General features: G+C 43.0%; 1 protein-coding gene across 2 annotated transcripts in view; it reads right to left on the bottom strand.

The window, feature by feature from the left end:
- The window catches only part of LARGE1 (LARGE xylosyl- and glucuronyltransferase 1), a 693,833-nt gene that overhangs the window by 369,895 nt on the left and 302,595 nt on the right, over nucleotides 1–21,343 (bottom strand). For both annotated transcript variants that reach the window (XM_003405322.4, XM_023539269.2), the window contains exon 3: nucleotides 4,355–4,656. In XM_003405322.4, coding sequence (XP_003405370.1) covers nucleotides 4,355–4,656 — 302 coding nt within the window. The remainder of the gene's footprint in view (nucleotides 1–4,354; nucleotides 4,657–21,343) is intronic.

The following is a 21,343-nucleotide window of genomic DNA, read 5'->3' as shown; positions in this document are numbered from 1 at the left end:
GTTGATATGTGAGATTTTTAAGATGTGTTCTTAAAGACAGGTAGTATGTCCGTCATTAATGTGTCTTCTTTCCCGCCAGCTGGAATGTAGATGATACAGCTAAAACCTGACAGGCATCATGGACCATGAGATGGCCTTGGGTATGGCAGTCAAGCAGGCTAGGGCAAAAGACAATGGGAGCCTGCACCCCTGACACTGGGAAGTGATATGCCAGCCCTATACTGATGGCCTCCAAACTTCTAAGACACAAAGAGAAATAACATGCAAATCTTGTTTTTACGCCACTGCTAGCTGGGGTTTTTTGATCATTCATAGTGGACTCTAACGCTAATATAACTGTCTTAGCGTTTTCCTCAACCTCTCATATTCATTATTGTCATTGAAATAGTAAGAGACAGGAACCTGATTTTAATCCACAATTTACAGATAAAGACAAGGAGACCCAGAAAAGAGATATAATTTGCTCAAGGACACACAGCTGTTAAGATAGGACTGGGGCCAAGGTTAAACTCGCGTCTCATGGCTTTGCCTGCATTATTCTGGTAGACTTGGGGCCCAAGCTCTCTTCAGAAATAGAGGGCTATGCAGAAAACAGTTATCATAACAGGTAATCCTTGGAAAGGCCTATTTGCACAGTTGGCCTTTAGATGGATTCTGGGAACTTGACTGTGGGAAGGTTGTCAACATTCCTGCCACTGATGATAGTGGCTCATTGTGCCTAAACCGCACAAACAATGTGGTTTACGCTGAACACCTGCTACCCTTCTGGGGCTGTGGAATTTTGGTCCATGGTAGGCAGAAGGTGTTTACATGAGCAGCCTCTAACAAAAACCCTAGGCACTGGGTGTTTAGTGAGTGTCCCTGGTAAACGACATTTCACACGTGTTGTCACAACACATGTTGCTGGGAGAATTAAGTGTGTCCTGTGTTAACTCCACTGGGAGAGGACTCTTGGAAACTCGTGCCTGGTTTCCTCTGGACTTGGTCCATGTGTCTTTCCCTTTGCCAAGTTTGCTTTGTATCCTTTAGCTGCAATAATCACAGCCATGCGTGTGACCACATGCTGAGCTCTTGTAGAGGACTCTAGCGGAGGTCTTGGTGATCCCTGACTCAAGCATGTATCTTTAAGAAATCCAAGCAGGGGAACAACACCACTTGCCAGACAGAGTAGAGCAGAAAAATAAATTCCCTAACTAGCACAAATCATTTTTTTCCTTTTATTTTATTTATACCCACTTTTTCTTCTTTTCCTTTTCTATTTTCACTCCCTTGATTTCTAGTCAGTTCTTTAGGTAGGGCTAAGACGTGATAGAAGTCTCTGGGCTGTGAAAATGGTTACCCCCCTGCCCCCCCAAAAAAGAAAACTGACTCATTGCTGTCGAATCGATTTCAACTCGTAGTGACCTTATAGGACAGAGCAGAATTGCCCCATGGAGTTTCCAAGGAGCGCCTGGCAGATATGAACTGCTGACCTTTTGTTTGGCAGCCATAGCTCTTAACCACTACATCACCAAGGTTTCCAAACGGTTAACAGTTAACACCAACAAGATGAAGGCTGGAGTCTACCTACAGGTGCTACAGAACAAAGGCCTGGTAATCTACTTCCAAAAAATTAGTCACTGAAATCCATACAGAGTATAGTTCTACTGGGACACACATAGGGTCTCCCTGAGTTGAAACTGACTCATTGGCAACTGACGGTTGTGGAGTCATAATAACGTGAAGAGTCTTGAGAGACAATATCCTCACTCTGGGCCGTTCCACCTGGTTAGTGGGGCTCCCATCACCCACCCCAAACAGACACCATGGCCGTCACCTATGACAGAGAACCTACGAGAAACCAGACAAGGCTCCACCCAGGCAAGCACGGCAGGTCCCAAAATCAGGGTCCCAAAATTCCTTTCCAGCCAGGACCAAGGGAATTTGATAACATCTCTGAGTCCCAATTTTCATCAATATAAAAGAGAGATAATAACACGAGGCACTGGTAATTGTCGAAGATTACATGAGATTGAGCCTGGCTTAGAGTAAGGGCTGAATAAACACAGTGGCATTTGTACTTCTCTATTTGTTTATCATTTTCACCCCCTCAACCCCCACCCCAGAATACAGGAGCTAGGAGAACGACAATTTTGTCTCTCTTGTTCATAGCTACGTCCCAGCACCTAAAACAGTGCGAGATGTATAACACGCTCAATCAGTATTTGCTGAATGAATGAACGAATGAGTGATAATTATGTAGTAGAACTACTTCCTACCCAGGTTTCCTGTACCTGACTGACCAACTCACTGTGCCCTGATTTCTTTCCTGCTATGACAACACTTTTGCTTCATGCTTTTCCTACTCACATGTACATCCCTCTTTGAATATCTCTACCTTTCTCCACCTCTGCCAATCCAGACATCGATCAGCCTTGAGAAATCTCTCCTTGACTAGCCTCCAGGCTAGCATCTCCTCCCTTACCTCTGAGCTTCCATGGAATTTGTCTACATCGTTCAATAAGCCCTATACTTCCTTGGGGCATAATGTATCATCACCAAAGTGACTTAATAATCCCATCCATGTGAACAGCATACTGTAGTTTGCAAAGTGTTTTCTCTTTAGGGAGTCTGAAGGTTAATATTCCAAGAATGTGGCCAGGACATGAAGTAAAGACAGTAGGCACTGTCTATCTCTAAATTAAAATAACAATAATTACCTATAATTGACAACTTCGTATGTACCTGGCACTCTTTGTGGCTTTTACACCTATCTCATTTAATTCTCACAAATACTCCATGAAGTAGGTATCTTTTTCTGCAGTTGACCTAAGAGATACCTGAAGATCAGAGAGATTAGGTAACTTGCTTAAGTACCAGAGCAGCAATCACCAGAGCTGGGATATGAACACAGGTTTGTCTGTGTCTCAAAGGGCCTTGTTCTTCATAATAAAGTTTCTTAAGAAAATGTTCTGCAACCCACTTTGGTGAGTGGTGTCTGGGGTCTTAAAAGCTTATGAGAGGCCATCTAAAATGCATTAACTAGTCCCAAGACACTTGGAGCAAAGAAGAATGAAGAACACCAAAGAGGCAAGGAAAATACTAGCCCAAGAGACTAAAGGCCCACATAACCAGAGATTCCACCAGCCTGAGACCACCCTGACAGGGAACATGACAGAGGGTCCCAGGCGAAGCAGGAGAAAAATGCAGAGTAGAACTCAAACTGAGGTAAAAAGACCAGACTTAATGGTCTGACAGAGACTGGATAAACTCCTGAAATTATGTCCCTGGGACGCTCTGTTAACCCAGAACTGAAACCATTCCCCAAACCCACTCTCCAGACAAAGATTACACAGGACTATAAAACAAAAAATAATACACACGAAGAGTATGCTTCTTAGTTTTAGCAGATACACAAGACCAAATGGGTGGCTCCTGTCTGGAGGCAAGATGAGAAGTCAGAAAGGGACAGGAACTGGTTGAATGGACACAGGGAACTGGGGTTGGGAAGAGGGACTATGCTATCACATTGTGGGGATTGTAACTAATGTCACAAAATAATATGTATATAAATTTTTGTATGAGAAATTGAACTGTAAACTTTCACCTAAAGCACAATTTAAAAAAAAAAAAAAAAGCCTTGTTCTTAACAGGGATGCTTCACTACTTCTGCAGGGAAACTGGAAGAAGCAGGAAGTAAGTGTGTGTGTGTGCACATACGTGTGTGCAGTTAGGGCACACGTAAGCATGGATACAACACGTGCATGGGTAAGTGTTCCAAATTTCCAAAGAGTCACTAAAAAATAATCTGTACTCTAAAAGTGGGAAATGATACTACCAAAACCAAAGAAACCAAACCTAGTGCCGCCGAGTTGATTCTAACTCATGATACTGAGTTACATAAATTCAAACTGCTGTTTTAGATAAACAGCCAATCTCTGGTTCTGGAATTGCAGAGGTTCTTCATAAAGTGAAGTGGGAACTGCCCAACAGGGCCACACCTCCAAGGTGTATCATTCAGACTGTAGTCTAAATAACTGGTGCCCTACAGGATGACTACTAGTGTAGAAACCTTGATCAAGTCAGAATGAACCACAAAGATGTAAAGGATAAGGTCTATCAGTTAACTCTTCTTAATATTTTTGCGTAATAGGTCATATTACCCCATTTTCCAGATGGGAAAACAGAGACTCAGAGACTAAACAACTTGCTAGGACATATAACAAAGTTAGTTACTGAGCCGGATTCACACCCAGGCCTGACTCAAGAATCCCAGCTCTTTCCAGGCACTCAGCTATATTCCAGAAGGACTTTGTAAGGGGTGAGGATGATGCAGCCTTTGGAGGGCTGCCTCCAGGGCTGCTGATGCTCTTACCTCACACTTCTCCACGACCGGCTGCTGCCCACACTCGGAGCTGTTGCCCGCCACGATACCTGCCCGAAGGTTCTCGCTGTCCCCAGTACCCTCCTCCATGGAGTAAGTCTTGGAGTGGTTGCCACGGCGATGGGCTGGGGCCCGGCCCTGTGCCAGGCTGAGCTGCCTGCGGAGGGCCCTGTTCTCCTCCTCAACCTCACGCATGCGCACTTCCAGGCTCTCACGCTCCCGTTGGCTGGAGGCCGTGTATTGGGGGCTGTGCGGCTGGGACTCCAGCGGAGACAGGGACACGGGCTTTCCATCTGAGGGTACAGGAAAAGCAGGGAAGAGTTAACCTAGAAAGAAGTATGCTCCAAACCCCTCCATGTACCCCAGACACTCATTACTGCGTAGCAAAGCTCCTTTCACAGCCTCATTTTTAAGAGAAAGCAGATGGAAAGTGAGTTACAAATAAATGCATGCAGATTGAACTGGGAACAAAGTTAGGAACAGAATGACTTACTAGGGTGATAAAAATTAATATGCTATTTAGAAAAGAATATCAACATATAATTTTTCCTAATTAAATGCAGTTTCTTCCTCTCCCTATTTGGCATGTTCTTATGTAGATATTCTTATCAATAAAGAATATGGATGAGGAGAAAGGAGGAAAGGAGAAGAACAGGAAGAAGGAAGGAGGAAAGAAGGAGCTGGAGGTAGGGGGAGAGAGCAAAAGACGATGAGGAGTGTTATCAGTTGCCCTAAAATATTCACCGAGGATGTGGCTGCACAATCTTTTGTTGAAGAGATTAAGCCTGTGACTGATGGTTCTAATCAATTATCACAGCAGAAAACCCATCAGCTTAGACTGAAGAAGACAGAAGAAAGGAAAGAACGCTGTCTGCCTCTTGGAATACTACAGGCAAGAAAGAGGCCAAAGGAACTACATCTGTTATCCTCCAAGAAAATAAAAAGACCATCCCTGGAACAGCCCAGAGATCAGCAGAACTGTTGGAAGGAGCATGAGAAGCAGGGCTTTCTTGGTTTCAAAGAGTGGGGGGCGACAGCCTCCTAGGATTCAGAGTTGGATCTTCCCCAACTTGGTTCCAGAGTGTGGGACTGCTGTTAAGGTGTGGCAGGGGGATGGGGCACCACCCAAAGCTGAGGAGGCAGGTTTGCATACCCAAGGGGCAGAAGAACAGGGACTGCTGAGGCCAAAGGGGCAGGGTGGCCACTCAGATGGAGTAGGAGAACGAGGCCACCTAAACCTGAGGGAGCGAAGTTGCTATCCCAGACGGCCTCGAAGGTGGAGCTGAAGCCCAGGACTAAGGGGCCCTTACCCAGAATCTAGAGGGCATGGCCACCAACATCCCGTCTGGGGGGTGGGGCCATTGTTCAGATGGTCTTACAGAATAGAGGATTATTTTAAAGTCTTGAGAGCTAATGTAAATTGTTCTGCTGGATTTTGGACTTGTTTGGTGCCCATTATCACTTCTTTCCTCCAATTTCTCCCGTTTGTAATGTAAATGTCTGCCTTGTACTTGTTCTACCACTGCACTTTGGAAGCAGATAACTTGCATTGTAGATTTCACATGTTCACAGATGAAGAGGAATTTTGCCCCAGGACAGAATATGACTAAAGTCTCACTCATATTTAATTTAGGTGATTCAAAAGACGAGATTTTGGACTTAGAGTAGATTTAAGACTTTTGGGATGATGTGATGGAGTTTTTCAAGTGGCAAGGACATGAATTGTTGGAGGCCAAAGGGTGGAATCTTATGTATTGAATTATGTCACCCAAAAATATGTGTTGTAAATCCTAACCTCTACGCCTGTGATTAAACAAGCAAGGGAAAGAAGCAGAGATGGGATAAGACAGATGCCAAGGCACATGGAGATCTCCAAGGAACCAGGAAGCAGAAGCTGAAGAGACAAGGACCTTCCTCCAGAGCGAACAAGAGAGAAAGCCTTCCCCTAAAACCAGCGCCCTGAATTCAGACTTCTGGCCTCCTAAACTGTGAGAAAATAAATTTCTGTTTGTTAAAGCAATCCACTTGTAGTATTTGTTATAGCAGCACTAGATAACTAAGACAAGGAGGTAAAAGAAGAAGAAGCTAAAGAAATACGAATGATGGAGCCATGGTGGCACAGTGGTTAAGAGCTCAGCTGCTAAACAAAAAAAGATACACCAAAACCAAAACCAAACCTGCTGCTGTTGAGTCAATTCTGACCCATAGCGATTCTACAGAGAGTTCAAATCCACCAGCTGCTCTCTGGCAATCTTACGGGGCACTTCTACCCTGTCCTGTAGGGTTGCTATGAGTTGAAATTGACTCACCGGCAGTGGATTTGGTTGGTTTTTGGTAAGGTTACTGAGCTCTTCCTATATGAACTCCTGTTTATCCTGCAAAACCCTGTTTTGGGAAAATCACCCCCTAGCTGAAGCCTTCCTCAACCCCTAGGTAAAAATATCCTACAGCTTATTGCAGCAGTATTTTGTACACAGCGCTATGGAAACGTGCATCTGTCACTGTATAGGCATACCTCGTTTTTTTGTGCTTTACCACACTTTGCAGATATTCCGTTTTTTACAAATTGAGGGTTTGTGACAACCCTGCATTAAACAAGTCTATTGGTGCCATTTTTCTAACAGCATGTGCTCGCTTCATGTCTCTGTGTTACATTTTCATAATTCTCACAATATTTCAAACTTTTTCATTATTATTATAACTGTTATAATGATCTATGATCAGTGCTCGTTGATGTTACTATTATAATTTCGGAGGGCACCACAAACCACAAGGCCCAAACTCCCTTCAATTTTATGAAGGCTGAGAGAGGTGAGGAAGCTGCAGAAGAAATGTTTGAAGCTAGCAAAGGTTGGTTCATGAGGTTCAAGGAAAGAAGCAGTTTCCGTAACATAAAAATACAAGGCGAAACAGTAAGCACTGATGTAGAAGCTGAAGCTGCAGCAAGTTATCCAGAAGATCTAGCTAAGGCAACTCATGAAGATGGTTACACTAAGCAACAGATTTTTAATGTAAAACAAAACAGCCTTATATTGGAAGAAGATGCCACATAGCTAGAGAGGAGAAGTCAATACCTGGCTTCAATGTCTCAAAGTCTCAAAGGACAGGCTGACTCTCTTGCTAGGGGTGACTTTAAGCTGAAGCCAATGATCATTTACCATTCTGAAAATCCTAGGGCCCTGAAGAATCATGCTAAATTTACTTTGCCTATCCTCTATAAATGGAACAACAAAGCCTGGACAGAGCATATCTGTTTACAACATGGTTTGCTGAATATTTTAAGCCCACTGTTGAGACCTACCGCTCAGAAAAAAAGATTTCTTTCAAAATATTACTGTTTATTGACAATGCACCTGGTCACCCAAGAGCTCTGATGGAGAAGTACAAGTAAATTACTGCTGTTTTCATGCCTGCTAACACATCCATCCTACAGTTCATGGATCACGGAGTCATTTTGAATTTTAAGTCTTATTATTTAAGAAATACATTTCATAAGGCAATAGCTGCCATTTATAGTGATTCCTCTCATGGAAGTGGGCAAAGTAAACTGAAAACCTTCTGGAAAGGATTCATCATTCTCAATGCCATGAGGAACATTTGTGATTCATGGGATGAGGTCAAAATATCAACATTAACAGGAGTTTGGAAGAAGTTGATTCCAGCAATCATGGATGACTTGGAGGGATTCAAGATGGCAGTGGAGGAAATAACTGCAGATGTGGTGGAAATAGCAAAAGAACTAGAATTAGAAGTGGAGCCTGAAGATGTATTTGAATTACTACAATCTCATGATAAACTTTAATGGATGTGGAGTTGCTTCTTATGGCTATACAAAGAAAGTGGGTTCTTGAGATGGAACCTACTCCTGGTGAAGATGCTGTGAGCACTGTTGAAATGACAACAAAGCATTTAGAATAGTATATAACCTTAGTTGATAAAGCAGGAGCAGGGTTTGAGAGGACTGACTCCAGTTTTGAAAGAAGCTCTACTGTGGGTAAAACACTATCAAGCAGCATGGCATGCTACAGAGAAATCATTCATGAAAGTTAGAGTCAATCAACGCACCAAACTTCACTGTTGTCTTATTTTAAGTAATTGCCCCAGCCACACCACCCTTCAGCAACCACCACCCTGATCAGTCAGCAGCCATCAACATCGGGACAAGACCCTCCACCAGCAAAAAGATTACAACCCAGTGAAGGTTCAGATGACAGTTCGCAAAAAATATTTTTCAATTAAAGTATGTGTGTTGTTTTTTTTAGACATAATGCTATTACACACTTAATAGACTACCAAAACCAACCAAATCCATTGCCATTTAGTCGATTTCGACTCATAGCAACACTAGAGGACAGAGCAGCACTGCCCCATAGGGTTATCCAAGGAGCACCTGGTGGACTTGAACTGCCAACCTTTTCGTTGGCAGCCGTAGTTCTTAACCACTAAGTCACCAGGATTTCCTAATAGACTACAGTATAGTATAAACATAACTTTTATATGCATTGGAAAAAAAAAAATTTGTGTGACTTACTTTATTGTGATATTCCCTTTATTGCAGTGGTCTGAAACCCAACTAACAATGCCTCTGAGGTATGCCTGTATTTGGTAAATTTTTTAACTAAATGTTTCCTAGGAAGATTGTGAGTTGAGTGAGGGCAAAAGCTGGGTCTTTCTTGTTTTTGTGATAACATATCATATAATAGATGATAAAATGCTGGCAAGGTGGATGCATACATCTATACCAAGAGGAAGATAATACAAGGCAATGAGGAAGAAAAAAATAGAAAGCTCAACCATTCTCAAGGTTTTCCCAGAAAAACAACTACTATTAAACTGACTGTTGGCACAACACTGCAATAGAAACTGGAGGCACAGAGAAGAGAAGGGGGTCTTTCAAAGTTACACAACCAGAACAAGGTAGTGTGAGAATTCAACCCAGGTCTGTCTTACACCTAAGCCTGTACACTCTTCACTGCACTGCACTTTCATAACAGGCTATATTCAGAATCAAACATGTGTGATTAAAAGTAAATCTATTAATTTAAAAACTCCTTCTCCCAAGGATGCTTAGAATAGGGCTCTGTATACAGTAGGTACTCAATGCATGCTTCCTTTTGAGGAGCCCCAGCTGCACAAGACATACTCAAAGATTTCACTTCTCTCTGTTCCCACTCTACAGAAATCCCGGGATTCAGATACGCTCACCACTGCTTGCAGAAGCTACCAAGCAAAAATCATTTTTCTGGAAAATTACCTCTCTCAGCCTCCTGCCAATAAAAAAAAAAAAACCCTCGTCTTTATCCACACTCAGAGTTTTTCTCCTTCCTGCCCAGACCCTGCTGAGCTTCCAAACTGTCCCAGGGAGTCTCTATGACTCACAAAACTTCAGGATCAAAGAGCGCACTGAATAACACCCTGAAGGTTTCACCTCGTGCTGCTGGTGCTGGGCCTGGCTCTGCCCAGGGCTTTTTGATGTATCTCTGGGTCTTAACAAATAGGACTCCTTTTTTCCCTCTTAATCACCTCAGGTTAAACGCCTGAGCTCCTGGTCCTTGCCTATCAATGCAACAAATAGGACTCACTCAATTCCACTGCCCAGGACCACACATCAAAGTAGAGGCAGAGTCTCTGGGGACATGAGCTCATCAGTTGATTGAGGTTACACTGTCACCCAGCTGGCCAATTGTGAGCTCTGACCCAGGCTTTTGAAACTGGCCTCCCTATTTGATAAAACCATACTAGTTCCATGGAGAATGAAAAACAATAGGCAGCTAACAGCAATTGTGTTTTCTCAACTAAGATGGGCCCTTTGAGCAGGGGTGGGATAAGATGCGCACCTGCTTCCATGGAGGGTTAGAGTTACACCTACCTAGCGCTATTATGTATCTGCACTGGGCTAGGTGGCATACACCAACAGTTCTTAAGTCACTATCGTAACACAAGAAGATGGCAGTAAGTACCCCTGTTATAGGAAACTGAGACTCTAAACACTTACATCGTGCACCCAGCATGGGGAAGTGTGATTGGAAACAAGGTCTACTTGATTTTGCACTCTGCCAAGCTCCTGCATTTATGCACTGAGTTGCAGGTGCAAATGCCCTGGGCTCTGGAGAGGTCTTCTTTCTCAGGAAAGGATTTCGGAGCATTTGGGGCAGAAACCCACCAGGAAAAGTTAACAATAAACAAGACCTAAGTTTGCTCTCTGAAGCGGTTATTTAAACTGTATGAGACTGTTTTCTCTTCTGTGAAATGGGGACACAAATACTAACCTGGCAAGGGTGATGACAGGCTTAAGCAAGATACCAAAATACAAAGCACTGAGCATAGGTATAAATGAGTTCCTGCAAACACTTCCTGATGGGCTTGGGTGATACTATGGCTAAGATGAATTGTAACTTAGTAAAAGCTACAATATTTCTGAACACAGAGCTGTTCCCTAAGTGGTCTGTGGGAGCAAGTGGCCAAAAAACCTTGGCTTACTTTGCAATGAAGCATCTCTAAACAGTCTTGCTTTCAGCCTTAGCCAGGTCAAGTTCTACCAGAGGCAAAGCGGAGGAGCAAACATGTTTCCCTTGGGGACCTGCTCCCTCCTCGAGCTCCTCTCCCAATAGCCCCACATTCTGCATGTTGGATGACAATTATAATTCCTGATTATGTGTTTATAAATTTAAAAAATGATTACATAATCAATTTGATGCATTGATTTGATGCACTGAACACTAGTAACTGAAGACCAGATGAGTTGTGGAACGACATCAAGGACATCATACATGAAACAAGAGGTCATTGAAAAGACAGGAAAGAAAGAAAAGATCAGGATGGATGTTAGAGGAGATTCTGAGCCTTGCTCTCAAACGTCGAGCAGCTAAAGCAAAAGGAAGAACTGATGAAGTAAAAGAACTGAACAGAAGATTTCAAAGGGCTGCTGGAGAAGACAAAGTATCATAATGACATGTGCAAACAGCTGGAGATGGAAAGCCAAAAGGGAAGAACATGCTTGGCATTTCTGAAGCTGAAAGAACTGAAGAAAAAATTCAAGCCTCGAGTTGCAACAGTGAAGGATTCCATGGGGGAAAATATTAAATGACGCAGGAAGCATTAAAAGAAGATGGAAGGAATACACAGAGTCATTATACCAAAAAGAATTAGTCGATGTTCAACCATTTCAAGAGGTAGCATATGATCAGGAACCGATGGTACTGAAGGAAGAAGCCGAAGCTGCACTGAAGGCATTGGCAAAAAACAAGGCTCCAGGAATTGATGGAATATCAATTGAGATGTTTCAACAAACAGATGCAGCGCTGGAGGTGCTCACTCGTCTATGCCAAGAAACATGGAAGACAGCTTCCTGGCCAACTGGCTGGAAAAGATCCATATTTATGCCTATTCCCAAGAAAGGTGATCCAACCGAATGTGGAAATTATAGAACAATATCATTAATATCACACGCAAGCAAAATTTTGCTGAAGATCATTCAAAATGGCTGCAGCAGTCTATCGACAGGGAACTGCCAGAAATCCAGGCTGGTTTCAGAAGAGGACGTGGAACCGGGGATATCACTGCTGATGTCAGATGGATCCTGGCTGAAAGCAGAGAATACCAGAAGGATGTTTACCAATTCAGAGTTACTGAGGGAAAATGCTATCAGCACCCTGTGTCTACTTGTCACACAAGGGGTAACATACTCAACTGCTAACCAAAAGGATGGTGGTTCAAGTCTACCCAGCGGCACCTTGGAAGAAAGTCCTGGCAATCTGCTTCTAAAAAAATCAGCCATTGAAAACCCTATGGAGCACAGTTCTAAGTTGGATTTGACTCGACAGCAGCTTCTTTAAAGATATCAAGTGGTTTCTAAACAGACTTAGCTCTCAAAGACTTGTGTTTGTTTCCTCTAATTTAAAACTCTACAGATTTGTCACCACTGAAGACACACAAAATAATAAAAGTCAGACCTCAGTGAGGAGAACCAATGTTACAAAAGGCAATGCTTGTTCTACGCCCACTGTCTTGATTGTTAAGAAGTTCTCAAGTAGTGGCAAAATTCTCTCTCTGGTTGGTTGATTTGTTTTCATGATGTTATCTTAAGCATGCCCCTTCCTGTCTCAGCCATGGCTTCTCCTCAAAGAGAGGGTTCTAGAGTTGGGCTCAAAGGCCCCTCTCAGCTCTAACCTTTCATGGCCTCATTGTTTGGATGGACCCCATATGTCTAACCCAGATGAATGATCCCATTCCCAGATAACCAGAAGTTAGTATAAGGGGGCGCCCCATTGACCTGCCACATTCACAGCTCATTCCAGTTTTATTTCATTCTGACTCTCGCTTTTGTTCCTGGACTATTTCTCATCTCCCTGGTTCCTGACCTCCCTGTTCAGGCTGTTCCTGATCCTCTCGGGTGTCAGGACAGCGAAAGGTCAACACTTAGAGGTAATCTGTCCTTCTCTGTCAAGCCTGATGGCCTTTGGGTCACTCCCAGGAACACTCTCCTAGCTTCATGTCACATTGCCATTATCACCTCAAGGCAGTGAATTTTATAGCCTATGTAAACATTTGTGCTCACACCAGTGTTTTCAACTATCAGTAGCGAAGGACCAGTCTCTCCCTGCTCCTCTCCTCCTCCCCTAATCCATCCTGGACAACTAGTACAGGACTTGCCCCAAGTGTGACTCATAACTTGAGTTCAACAAACTGATCCATACTCAGTTCATCAAGAAACAAAGTCCAACTGGTCTAGAAGCTTCTAAATGCCTACTCCCTATTTCCATACTTGTTGCAGATCACTAGCAAACTGATTGGGGACCACAAATAGTCTGCAGACCAGACTTTGAGTGGCACTGCCCAATATGTAGTCTCTTTATCTTCAAGGTCTGGCACAATTCCTGAATTTAACAAGCATTTGCAGAAGGAATGGAGGGAAGGATCAGCATTTAGAATTAAAAAAAAAAAAAAAAAGACATGAGAAAAATAAGGCTAGCAAATCTTAAGCTGCCAGGTGTTTTAAAAGCTACCTTGTTATAATATTGAACGCCGGGGGAAGAGGGAGAGATAACCAAGGAAGACACACGAATCAAGTGGAGACGAGTAATAGGAATGTGGGCTTCAAAATAAGGGGGACCTGAGTGGAATTACGGTTGCACCCTTTACTAAGAAATAACCTTAGACAAAGTAGCTCCTCTGTGACTCAGTATCTCTCTATGTAAAATCAGGGAATGTAGGTACGTGTATGCACACACACATATAAATTCCAACCCCGAACTAAATCTGTTGCCTTTGACTCGACTCTGATTCATAGTGACCCCATGTGTTACAGAATAGAGCTGCTCATAGGGTCTTCTTCACTGCAAATCTTTACAGAAGCGGATTGCCAGGCCTTTCTTCGGCATCACTGCTGGGTGGGTTTGGATTGCCAACAATGAGGTTAGTAGTTAAGTGCAAACCATTTGCACCACCCAAGGACCTTCGCATATAAATATACATACACACATTAATAGATATTGCCTAGCAACAGGTCTAAGCAGAATAGATACTCAAATCCCCCCTCCCAGCTCCACCCCACTAAACCTGGAGGTAGGACAGGTAAAGGAAACCATGGATAGGTTCTGAGCCCCTTTCCCTTTGCCATTCTATTACCTTTCCTGCTGGGTTTCTATGTTTTTGGTAGGCACAGTCTATTTATATCCCCGTGCATCTTTCTGTCGCAGCATCTATACGTATAGATAAGCAGTTCAGCCCACTTTGAGCTGCAAATGTCAAACAAGACATTACTCAAAACCTGAGTTGACAACCTCTTCTTCCTCCCTCCAAAACTTCTCAACAAACATGAATTTATCATCGGATTTGAATCTCTGAATCCTCTCGAGATGAATGTTCTGAATTAAGAATCAAAACATCTTAGGATGCAGAACAAAAAGGTAAATTGAAAATCAGCCTCCGTGCAGAGCAGTGACAGAGATTAGGGACTTGCCACCCAAAATGTCCTAAGTGATGATCTGAGTCAATTTCGTGTGCGTCTGAATATCTCTGGATCTCTCCGGAGCGCTGGTGCTTAGTAATGTGTGTGCTACCCACCACCTGCAAATGAGTAAAACTATGGGATGCAGGGAGCTCATTAAAAGGCCCTACCAGTGGTGACAGACCTCCGTCTCTCCAGTCTAGGAACCCAAAACTCTGCACTCACCCACAGCTTACGGGAAAGTTGTCCTCTTGCATCGCTCTCATGATACAGACACTGCCTCCCTAACCTTTATGTGACAAAATCTCCCTACGTACAATCTGTCACCGAGGCCTGCCAATTCTTCCTTCCTGATGTTTGAAGCACTTGTTCTTCTCATTCCATTTCACATTCCATTCCAAGCTAAGCCTTTTGTCTTATCCTAGAACACAGGTCATCATATTTTTTCTGTAAATGCCCTGAGACAGAATATTCTTGACATTGTGGGCCATACTTGCTACTACTGCAACTACTCATCAGCTGCCCTTATAGCAAAAAAAAAAAAGCAGCCACAGAAGATACATACAGAATGGGGGTGGCTGTGTTTCAATAAACTTTACGAATTAGGTGGCGGGCTTCGTTTAGTCTGCAGGCTAAAGTTGTGGACCCTTGTTATAGAACATTAAATTGGTCTCTTTGGTTAGTCTCTGTCCTGGTCATTTAGTGCTGCTATAACAGAACTACCACAAGTAGATGGCTTTAACAAAGAGAAACTTATTTTCTCACAGTCTAGTTGGCTAGAAGTCCAAATTCAGGGCGTCAGCTCCAGGAGAGGTCTTTCTCTCTCTGTCAGCCCTAGAGGAAGGTCTATTCTCACCAATCCTCCCCTGGACAATCCTTCTCTGTGCAGGAACCCCGGGTCTAAAGAACGCACTCTGCTCCCAGTGCTTCTTTCTTGGTGGTAGGAGGCCCCCAACTCTCCGGTAGCTTCTCCTTCCTTTTATCTCTTAAGGGGAAAAAACGTGGTGCAGGCCATACCCCAGGGAAATTCCCTCTATGCTGGATCTGGGATGTGACCTGGTAAGGGTGTTACAACCCCACCCTAATCCTCTTTAACATAAAATTACAAACACAAAATGGAGCACAACCACAGACTACTGAGAATCATGGCCTAACCAAGTAGATACACACATTTGGGGTGGGGGTGGGTGGGGTGACGGGACATAATTCAATCCATGACAGTCTCCTTGTCTCCAATCTCTCCCTGTTCCTGCCAGCTTCACTCACAGGTGGCAGGGATAATGTTCTTCAACCCTATTTCCGCCACATTTTGCAGTTTGACAAATGTTCAGAAGGAACTCCACCTACTTCAAGGTCATGTATCAAATTCAACAAACGTGTATTCAGCTCCTCTGAGTACATGTGCAGTGCAGGCTGCTGTGTGTGTGTCATCCCAGTTTAATTTATGCAACACTGTAATGAAGTGGGTGTTCTCATTATTCCCATTTGACTAATGAAATGATCAAGAACTAGAAACATGATTTAAATTGTTCAGTGTCATCCCAGCAGCAAATGGCAGATTAGGGAGTCTTGAACCCAGGTTCACTGGCTCCAGATCAATTGTCCTTTCTGCACCAATCCAGAATGTCTCCCATTCGCCCTCTCCAAACAAGTCCAACCTATTTTTTTTCCCCCTTGCTTCATTCACTAGACTTTAGGTCAATGGTTCTCCATTCTGGCTATCATTACAATCACCTAGAAAACATTAAAAGAAATATTAATGTGCATAGGTCCCATCCCAGATTAACTCAGAATCGCTAGAGGTGAGGGTCCAGCTATGAGCATTCTTAGAAGCAGCCACCTCCATGGGGTTCTCATGTGCGGCCATCACTGAGAAACACTGGTGAAGATACCTTCCCAGTCCTTTAGCTTCTTGTGATAATATGAACTCTACTCACAAGCACACCTGCTGGCTCCTTAAGGTGAAATAACAACTGCCTTAGACCCAGAGGTCTTATCTGCCTGCCACCCTTAATTCCAGTACTGCTCTCATCCTGGGCTTAGGTTCCCTTGACCAAGGCTCTACCACATTCTTAGAGTAGCTCCCATCTTATAATACTGGCTCTTCCTGATTTCCTACGCCAGAAGCTGCCCGGTCTTCCAGCTCCTCCAAGACTGGGGCTTGTTTTCCTCACGTCAATCCTCCCTCTAGGGTTAAGAGCCTCTTTCAAAAGCAGGGCCTATACCCAGCAGACAGATCCTCCAGCTCCCCTGACCAATAGGTTGCTTCATTCCAATGAAATCTTCAATTTCTCATCTTCCCCACTCGACTGTGCTAAGTAAGCCTTTTGTAATTTTTTTAACACAATGCTCTCCCTTTTCAGATTCTCCTTCAATGTTGTTTAAATTTTCAAAATAAATTAAATGTTGTAGTCAACGCAATTTTAGAAAAATTTAGAAAACTCATTTTCCTCTTGAAAGTCTCACTTTTACTACTGAATGTCCAAGTGAAAACTGAGTCAGCTGACTTCTCCTAAGCTTTCCTAGGCAGCATGTAAGTCATAGCAAGAAAGAGGTCTCAGTTGGACCGTTTTCCTACCCAGAAGTGCAGGACCACCAGATTTGCTGCAGGGAAGAAAATGGCAATGACGATACACAAAGCCTGCTCACTTGTTAGGGGGGTAAACAGGAAATGTCTTACCCAAAAATCCCCCAAAGGGATTTTCTGGAAGTTATCTTTGTCAACCAAAGCAAACTTGAGTTCCAGCAAAGACCTTGGAGATCTTCTGGCAGTGACCAAATACCAATAAGAAGAGAGCTCCTCACAAGCTTCTAAAAAGAATTTGCCAGCACAAAGCCAGGGAAAGAAGCCTGGATTCACACTCCCATAATAGGCTAAATGAGATTTTATTTTTTTATTCCCTTCACGTAATTATTTTCAATAACCCTGTCTTAAAGAGCTTCATTAAGTCAAGAAAATGAAGACAGTTTTAGAACCAGTTTGCTGTATTCAGACTAGATTTTTGGCTACAAATGCTTCAAGTGTTATTATAATGAGCAACAGTGTTGGTGTTTTGCTCCCTTGAAACTTCAGGTTCAATGATCTCTAAGCTTTGAATATTCCTGCCAAGTAGCCTAAGCTTCAAAAGCCTGAAGTGGTTGGTCTCTGAACTACTGTTTCCATAACGGGGCCACTGGGTCTTTCTGCTTGTAAACCAGGCCCATCACATTCCTCTTTGAGGAGTCCAAGTATGGAACAGTTGGATTTTATTAGCAGCATTCATATCGTCACCAAGGAAAAGAACGGTGCATTTAATGCATTGTTTTTTACATAACTGAATGACTTGAGAGGGTTGAAGCCTTCTCTTAAATTACTGGGTAGTTTGGAAAATAACTATTAGAGGGTAATGATCCAGTGTACCCTGGAAAATGTTCTTGGATATTCACCCCAACTCCTGAGAATCAACCAGCACGTTAGAGCACAATAAACCCATATTCCAATCATCTTTATTGACCCTCCAATCCCACTTTAACCACTCTTTTACTCAGCCTTAAAGATTTCATCAGCTTATAGTGGTGGCCTCCCATGGTTGAAGTTAAGAAAGCAGTCTTTCTCCTTCCAAAGTACCTTGAGTCATATTTCATACATATGCAGCAGCTGGTCAGAATTTCTCTCATTGGTACATTCATGAAAAGTAAAGGCAAAACAAGCAGGATGATTTATCCTTTGCAAAACATGAACTGGGCATCCTAAGTCATCAACACGGCTCTTGAATGAAGAATCAGATCCAGAAACATTCAGAATTTCTTAATTTTCTCTTTGACAGCACTCAGGATGAAAGATTTCGTGCTTTTCCACCGATTTAATTTTTTTAAATGTTTGTAACAAATGTGTTGTTTTATATGAAATTTTCATAGCCCTTCAAAAAATCCCACTAACATGTTCCAAGAGTAGCTAAGAAGAATCATATTTTACAGTAGAAATTTGTAATGAGGTTTGATTTTTTTTCCCCCAACTAAAATCTCATTTAAAGCAAGAGAGCCACATGGGATCATTCTTTAGCAGTGTTTTTAAATTTTATTTTTCATTCATCACACTAAGAAATTTGAAAACTATCTTTTCTACATACATGAGTCATACTTGGCATTAACCTCAAATTGTTATTCTTAGTGGCCATATTCACTTATCAAAAATTATTTTCCTTTTTTTTTTTTTTTTAAATGAGAAAGATTGACAATAATGTCTGGACTCAAGAGAGAAATGAGAGACTTCAATAGCAGCCAGTGGCTGTTTCAGGACCCTAGATCAATCAGCAAAGTCCTTGCCCTCACCATTCCTGCTCCTTCATCCTCCCACTGTTTCTACTAAGGAGCTCTGGTGGCTCAATGGTTAAGCACTTAGCTGCTAACTGAAAGGTTAGCAGTTTGAACCCACCCAGCAGCTCCAAGTGAGAAAGATCTGGTGAGCTGCTCCCATAAGGATTACAACCTAGGAAACCCTATGGGGTGGTTCTACCGTGTCACATGGGGCCGCTATGAGTTGAAAATCAACTCAACAGCACCTATCAGAGTGAAATTCAGATCTGTGGAAAAGAATTAGGGACCCTTATAAAAAGGACCCAAAAAAGTGATTGATTACCTTATACCATCAGTATGTATTTAACTGGACAGTATCACAATTGAACTGTAGTCCTTTGCTCTTCTAGATGGGAGGGGATTACCCACTAACACACGTGACTTTGATATTATTTTCTGAGTTTGGACGGTAGTACTCCCGTGAATGCCCTAGAAACTAGAAGAGGAAAGGTGAGTACAAAACATGACAAATGTCTAAAAAGTGGTCTTCCTGCTTGATGCCAGTGATGGTGGTCAGTCTGCTGACTGGAGCACTAAACCTGAAATTATGCACACACCAACTATGAGTAAAAGTTCTCTTCCCTCGTCTGCATGTAAGCAAGGATTAATATAGGGGGCCAGGGGGACTCTTGATCCCATCTCTGGTCTTTCCAGGAGGAGCTCTGGCTTCAGTGTGGAGGTAACTGGATTTGCATCATTGTCTCCTGACCCTCTGACATCTCCTCTACCATCCACTGGCTCTGAGACAAAGCCACTGGCCTTCCGGCTACCTGCCCACTCCTGCCCGACCCTCTATGAATGCTGTATGGAGGCCACAGCCCAGCAAGAGGACCCAACTCAGGCCTGTGGTGTTCACTACACAGTTGGACCAGATGAGACACTGGAAGGAAGGGGTTGGAAGGGAGATAAGTAGGAAGAGCTAGTTATCAAAGACAAGTAAGGTTCTTAATTTGCATTTGTAAAAGTTAGCAATGGCTACAGAGCCAAGCAAGCAGCATGAGTAACTGCCATAAAGCACATTCTAACACATTTCAAAAAGAAAAGGAAGCAAGTATTTCTGTGAATGTGGTTGATTCCTTCAATAGCATCGCTTTCCTGCAAACTGCCACGTCACCTAAATCAATGAATGTTATCTTCCTCCGCTCGACTGTAAATTAAAAACAAGACAAAACAAGCAAAAGCTTGCCTGAGCATCCCTTAGCCTATAAATGACTGTCCTTGTTTTCCTATCCTCTTTTCCCTTTTTCAACAGCCTCCAACCCCCCTTTATCGGCTTGACTTGCATTAAAGTTACATTCTAATTCTCCTGAGTATCTACAATGAAACGAAGAAATGAAAAAGAAAAATCCTTTTCACCCATTTCTGCCAAATCCAAATTGTCCCTTGAGAGGAAATCAGAAATGAAGAATGAGGTTTTATTGGGATAGATTTAGGGAAGGGGACAGAAGATTTTATCAGAAGCTCAGCTTGACAGAAATAATGTTTTATCAGGATGGGCATTTGGCAAAGATAACATATTACCAAGAGCAAGATAGATGTTTGGGTAAAATATTGTGCTAATACCTATTAAGCTCAAAACCTGCCGTCTCTGCTTCTGACAGATTGTATTTTCCTCCAAGTCCCACTCCTGGGATGATGGTGATTTTTTTAAGTTGCTTCCAGCAGTATCATAAAAGCAAGAAGAACAAAACAAAGTACCCTCAACTCAACTCCATTTTGAAGCAGAGTTGGGGTTTTCCTCTGCAGAGAAAGAACGAGCCTGGGTGTAGCGTGCGTGAACAAACACAGGGGACTAAAGACACGCCTTTGGTGGAGGAGCCTTTGGAACTGGGTCCACGTTCCTGGCCCCAAAGAGAAGAGCCCCATGTAGCACAGGGGTCCACCTGAGGCTGCACTAATGGGATAGACCTCTGAGACACTGTTAGAAAGGGAATCATGGGACAGGTTCGTCGAAAGGAAACCCAGCTTCTAGTCTTTCTGGGGCTTCCTGGAATTGCTGTTGAAATGCCCTGCACGTTATAACTTCATCTTCTGGGCCAAAAGAGTAACTAACAGAACCAATGAACTTCAGCAAGGGCAGTTTCCTAAGCCCCTACACCTGTAAGTCCTACACTAAGTTCCTGGAGGGTGAGGGGTTGGGGGAGGGGGGAACGGAAAGGGAAAGAAACAGTAAGTATTTGGAGCCCTGGTGGTGCAGTAGTTAAGAGTTCGGGTATTAACCAAAAGGTCAGTAGTTCAAATCCACCAGCCGCTCCTTAGAAACCCTATGGGGCAGTTCCACCCTGTCCTATAGGGTTGCTATGAGTTGGAATTGACTGAAAGGCAACAAGTTTGCTTTGTTTTGTTTTTGGTATATGCGCTATTTCCATTGTATTCCTTCTCACCTAGTGAATTGCCACTGACCTTCCAAAATCTGGCTCAGAAGTCACTCCTAGGAACCCTTCTCCAATCTGTCCAGGTTGAGCTGGCCGCTCCTTCCGTCTCCACTGGCACTGGATTTCCTACAACCTTCCACAACAGGGATCTATAGCAGTGGCTCTATTACATTTGTAATTGCTGTTTATGCAACTGGTTTCACAATGTGACTTATTCATTCCCTCAACACAGATTTATCAAACACCTGTTCAGGCCAAATACTGTGACCGTGAATGCAGGGCTATGTCCTTTGTTTCCCAAGGATCTAACAAAGTATCCAT

The sequence above is a fragment of the Loxodonta africana genome, chromosome 4 (genome assembly GCF_030014295.1).
Source record: "Loxodonta africana isolate mLoxAfr1 chromosome 4, mLoxAfr1.hap2, whole genome shotgun sequence".
Classification (NCBI taxonomy): domain Eukaryota; kingdom Metazoa; phylum Chordata; class Mammalia; order Proboscidea; family Elephantidae; genus Loxodonta; species Loxodonta africana.
This window is presented reverse-complemented; position numbering and strand designations above follow the sequence as displayed.